The sequence below is a fragment of the Opisthorchis viverrini genome, assembly GCF_000715545.1.
Source record: "Opisthorchis viverrini unplaced genomic scaffold opera_v5_22, whole genome shotgun sequence".
Lineage (NCBI taxonomy): Eukaryota > Metazoa > Platyhelminthes > Trematoda > Opisthorchiida > Opisthorchiidae > Opisthorchis > Opisthorchis viverrini.
In genome coordinates, this window is record NW_008751678.1 from 2,375,746 (window position 1) to 2,381,843 (window position 6,098).

The 6,098-nt window shown below is 42.6% G+C and overlaps 1 protein-coding gene across 1 annotated transcript; it reads left to right on the plus strand.

The window, feature by feature from the left end:
• Positions 1 to 812: 812 nt before the first annotated feature.
• Positions 813 to 5,509, plus strand: T265_01991 (hypothetical protein; the record flags this gene model as incomplete). Its single annotated transcript, XM_009166129.1, has 2 exons — positions 813 to 983; positions 5,255 to 5,509. The coding sequence occupies 2 exons, from the start codon at positions 813 to 815 to the stop codon at positions 5,507 to 5,509; spliced, it is 426 nt and encodes a 141-aa protein (XP_009164393.1).
• Between the last annotated feature and the right edge of the window lie 589 nt (positions 5,510 to 6,098).

A 6,098-nucleotide genomic window follows, 5' to 3' on the forward strand; every position in this document is an offset into this window, starting at 1 on the left:
AATAACAGTGTCTAAGGCAGAAACCCTGCTTTGCTTGAAGAAGGATGCTCATTGCAGATTGGTGTTGCCCTGTCTGGGGCCCATTTTCATTCAGTTATCTGAGTAATTAAAATAGCAGGATATTGAAACTTGTTCCTTTTGATGATCCTTTGTAATTACCACACGGCCTGTCAACTTATACTCATTGTCATTTGTTCTCTCAAGGGGACCACCAGACGTGAACTGTTTCAGCTGAATTTTTGCGTAAAACTACGACTCACAGTTTTATATTGTCCGCATGCAGCTTGGACACTAAATGTTCATCAAAAATCAACGATGCTTCTTAATACCAATGAGAACCGAGTGAATTCGATTGATTCCTTTCTGCCGAATGGTCGGATCGACAGATTCACACAAAAAACCTGAATTGGTGCAGGTACGTAGTGGGTTTTCATAGTCGAACAAAACCGGAGTATTCCAACCCCAGGATATCATATTTTGCTGCTTCAATTAGCCAGGTTATTCATAAAGTAGTCCATATACATCTAATCGCTTCGCTAACTTGATTTTTTGTTTTCCGATGACTGGATGCCATAGTCTGGCTGTTCCGTTCGGTCGTGTGGCCCCGTTGCGTGGGTGGTCTCACACAGACATAGAAATGAAACAACCAATGGCCTTAGAGTGGAAGAACAGTAGGGCTTTAATTGGTCAGCGCAACCAGTGACGAAATTCGGGTTGATTGTAGGTTTCTACAGGCAAAGGAGAAAGTATTTTAAGGGGTATGGATAGAAATCCAGTCAAAACCATAGTATATTGTAAGTGGCCGATTTGAAATGCCACCTAACGTGGCGTATCGCGACAATGATAGCGTAGTAGTGTTCGGTTACGGATCACTAATCTGGAAGCCTAACTTCCCATACAGCCAAAGGATAGTCGGCTATGTTCGGGGATATAAGCGAAGATTCTATCAAGGCAACGTATTTCATCGTGGTACTCCGGAGAGGGTAAGTTACTAGGTTACACCTTGTATGTCATTTAGAAAAGAAACAGTCTTGTGAAACCTCTCGAGCTTGAGTGAATTTAAATTGTGATATCCTGCCACCACATTCCGTTCATTTTGCAATCATTCCACAGTTTAAATTATATCGCCCAACTACCCAAAAAGGCAGCATGCGTGACTGTACCACTTATTTGGTACCAGAAATTTTCTGAATGAAGGGGAGTTGGTTTTTTGCATACTCAGTATGTTTGACAGCTGCATTACAATTCGCACACACATAGGCAAAGCCAGTACTTCTTTGTTGATGCCCGATCACACCTACAACAAAAACGAAGGGCAATGTTCCTCAGCATAGGGGTTGTTCCTCCTTATGCGTCAAATTCTATTGGTACTTGCTGGTTAATTGACAGCTTACCCACTGCTGCCTCTGACTCGTAACTTTCTAGAAGTCTCGAATGTCTACTGGTGTTTCTGCACTCAGTCATCGTTGTCTTTTTCCAGAGGAAACATCCTCTGAGTGGCATGCATTTTAAGCATTCGCAGCAAATGCCGGATCACGATATATTGTGAAGATGATGTGTCAGTTTTCAGGTTAATTTGCGCATCCACATTGGTACGGCGAAGTCACCAGTTTCAGGGCACATCGTTCTTCATTCAGAAAGAATTGCAATAAAATTCACTGTACCTCAGCAATTCCTATAGTTTTGACTTCCAGCTGCTCACCGATTTCAGCCAGAATCCCATGCTTCCTCTGAGCTGTGTGGCACGATACAACAACTGCTGGCTTATTTATTGAACTACATATCGCCGAACGTGTTGCAGAAAGACCGAAACAGTGCTTACTCGTGCCCTTACGCTCGGCCTACCGAAATGGAAATTAGCGAATCATGGGGCGAATAGACCCACTCCGAGTGGGGTTGGCAAAGGGTCAAGTAACTGAACGAATTCACTTGCGTTTGTTTTTTGTATCCAGTCCACTGAGTTGGCTAGACAGCCGAGTCTTACTGTGAGCGCTGGTGGTTGTGGCAATGGTTGTGATATTAAGCCGACAGCTGGGTTTGCTCACTCTGACGGCGCTCCCGATTGCAAGCAAGCGAGGATGGCAAAAGTGCACACCCGACTGGCAGTTGAAACTTACCACGACTGATGCCTGTGATTAAGTTGGAAACGATTAAAGGTGATGTGTTTTAAGGCGAAACATGAGGTGATGCAAATTTATTCACTTCAAAGTCGCAACCTCTAGCAAACATATTAGTAACAACCCAATTGGCCGACAAGTAAAGTTAGAGACGCAAAATCTTAAAATGCAATAATCAGTGGACCACCTAAATGATATGTGGTGTGAGCTCCACCTAAATCTGTTTGCAGTAAGTTTAAAGTGGTTCTATAAGTGAACTGGCTGGTGTAGTTACTCGAATTCACATGCATGCATTACCATATACCCTCAGTCCAACAATAATTTAGGATTATCAGTCACAAATTTCTTCGACTTCTAAACTGGATGACATGTGTGTGAATGTGAACTTTATCACCTGACTAATGATGGTATCACACACCGAGTAAAACACAAATGGTTTGAATAGATTGAATGATACGTTATCCATACGCTTCATATGCATACGATTGGTGATGTGGTCGATGGATTCGAGAAACAGCAACATAGCTATCCTACGAGTAGACATACGTCATTTGGATTTTTGTTTGGTTACCTATGCTTACCTCATCAGTTAATTCACACCAGATAACACAACACTTGTGTTTACTCAGGTAACCGAAACTGTCAGCTGGAGCAGCCACTAGTTTCAAGATAGATCAACATTGCGTCGTGTCATCAGCCGTGGGTGAATGTCCGCAGAGAGGTTGGATACACTGGTACAGAAGGCTAAGTTTTGCCCAGCACCTGCTTCTTGTTCAGGTGCTCTTTCCTATCTCTACATTGTCATAGAGTGCTCCGTACGGATACTATTTAACCCATAGATTTTAATCACCATGTGCTAGTAAATGCTTGCTGATTGAGAGTTGTTTGACGGACAGTTTCTGACAGAATTCCTAGTGGTCGTCCAGAGCGTTTTTGGTCAGATTTATTGATCAAGCGACTGAGGGTGATCAGACGAGGATCGGAACTGATGTTTCATTACTAAGTACGGAGATGCATTGCTTGAATATCTGTATAGTTCTAAAGGCGCCAGGTTCGATGACGGATACGACCGAAGATGGAATGTATATGGCTTCCACAAATGGCGGATATTATTCCTGAATCTATGTACGAATGTACAAAAATCAGCCGGTTCATCTTATCTGTATCTGCCGTCTGCCATACACTGTCCTGTGTACGTCCGTAATCAGCCTGAATATTATTAGTTGGAAGACGACTTAGGGATAAGCCGTTGGTCTTACTGATATTCTGCTTTATTATGAATTTTATGCTAATAGTATCTCTACAACTGATATAGATTTAAATTTGTACCACTTATCTGTGTCTTCAAATGGACATGATTCCTTTATTACATCTCGCCTTCACTATTATAACTTGCTTGCTCCAATGAACATGCCTGACTCAATCTTTCCAGACAAGCAACCGTCTGGGGTGCCGCCCAAGCCTGCTTCATTGAAACATTTGTCTTACTGTGTTCGATTGTATGTGCGTGGTTCGCAACATCCGACGCATATTTAGCAGTCTTACAGATGTACTCATGGCTGTAAAATACATATCAAACTCGAACTATAATGGTCCCTCACTCCAATCTTACATAAGACTCCAACATTCGGTTTGGATTGGTCACAAACATGGAGACCTGTGATGCTCCCATTCCATCGAGTTGTATGACCACGGCCGAATGTGGATGGCGAGATTTATTGATTGTGTAGACCACGGGCACATAGACGTGGATCCTTGTGGTAAATCGGCACTTTGCAGGAAAGACCGCAACAGACATGGATTGTAAAGTATCGACGGTGTTGGTTTGCGGAAGGTAACACTAACGATTCCGTACTCTAGCCTTGCTACTGACCCCGATCCATATGGGCAACGATTAGAAGTGGTTTTGTACCGGCTCTCCATTTTACAGGCGAATTTTAGTGTGAAGGTAAAGTATATTAACTTGAACTGAAGCAAGGTAAGCTAACGTAAGGTTACGTTAAAACAAACCAAACTCAAATGGTTGCTCCTCAATGCGAAATTTGCCAATAAGTTTGTCTCGGTACATTAAATGCACGAATCACATAAGCTGATCATGAAACTTACACAGTGCAGTATTTCTCCAAATGAGCGGCCTACCAAATACGGTAAACCTCATGAAGTTATCTCCATAAACCTGAAATTAAAGTAGCCAAGAAACCTACGAGAGTTCAGTAATATTCATTAGTGGAATCATTATTCATTATGAACTGCGGCTACACTCGACTGTCCAAGGAAAACTGCAGCGAAACAGAAAATGGCAGAACTACACCTCTATGCTGATGTAGATAATTTACGCCTCGGTACGCCTACCGAGATGATCAGTGGAGTTAACTTGGCAGAATTCCTATGAATGTTCTACCACTGGTTGTAAATTCAGTCAGTATTACTTGAGCAACGAAAGGCAATTCAGCTGAACTATCTTAGATCACAAGTACATCATGGTCTGTGGAAAGAATTCGATATTGTCCGTCCAATTAGGAGCATGAGCTTGATTTCATTCCAAGCACAATGTTTACTTGCATGTCCGTAGAGGACGTCGCAGACATTCGTATGAGTGCGTAACGACGTGGTCTGTGAACAAAGGGCCTGGCGGTACGGTACTTCCAGAATGTCCAGTCTTGGGTTCGCGAAGTTAGCATAGCTAATTCAGGGAGGCACTTGTGCCATCTGTTTAACCCACTAAGGGTAAGCGTGTTGCATCGATCTGCATAAGACCATTCGTCCAAAAGCCTCGGTAAACTCGTTCCTAGCTAATCGGGTGTTTCTTCACCAATGACTACAAAGCCGGAACGTCAAAACAAACCAGGATGAAAAGCCATGAAATTTACCATGAGTGCATTCAGCGGTAGTGGATATAAATCTGCTCGAAACCTAATGCTGATAAAATTGATAACGTACTTACCATGATGCTGAATTTGTCCTCGTAGATATAAGGGACCAACACGGACTGTGTTTGAATTGGTTTCCGTTGGTCAAGGCAATAGAACAACAAGCCTCCGGAGTTAAATGGTCTGGGGGGAATTTACCTAAGTTGTATGCCCATATGCATCCAATGTCAAAAGCTACGGGTCATTGATCATGCATTATGCATGTAGAATCACTGTTTGCGGAAAAGACCACTGTTTTCCGTGTCCAGTTCAGAGTGGCACAAACAGAGTGTTGGTCATCACTTAACTCGGCAGGGGAGTGTAAGATCGATTACTAAAAATTCGGGAACTATCGGTACGACTGATCCTTTGGGATGTTGCCTGCATGATCCTTGCTGCGCATGGTTCGGTAAGCTGTGCGGTTTGACTAATACTCGATATCTTTGTCGTTCTTGTTGTCAGTTTTTATCCATATTTGTCTGAATGAGCTTCTAGAGGTATGGGCATCTCGGAATAATTGTGAGAAGTTGAGATCATTTTCTTTTCCTTTCCACTTTTATTCCTTAATTCACAACAAACACCCCACCAGAGTACTCCTGACAGCTATCACATTTGAGGTCATCTCACTTGCTTGAACGAACATAGATAAGACAAAAGCTGGTACTAGTTAACGAAACAATGTCTTAGTGACACGAGACCGTTTCCCAAAGTCATCGACCACATCATCAACGACAAGGTGTTTGGCGAAGTATAACATCCATTCACTCCACCCGCATTTTTCTTGGGGTGTGATACCGTCATTAGTCAGGCGGTAGATTTCATAATCATGTATACCATATCCAGTTTAGACGCCGAAGTAATCTGTGGTTGTTAATCCTTAGGTTTGATTGGACTGAGGGTGTATGGTGATGCCATCCAAATAAAAAGTCAGATAGGTAGGGCAATATAAATTGAATCCGAGATGGAAAAATAACCAACACATTGCCAGTCGCTAAGTGAATAAAGCCACCGAAGTTCCTCATCTAAACACACTAACGAACCAGATACCATTCTCCTGGGCGCCAATTAAATG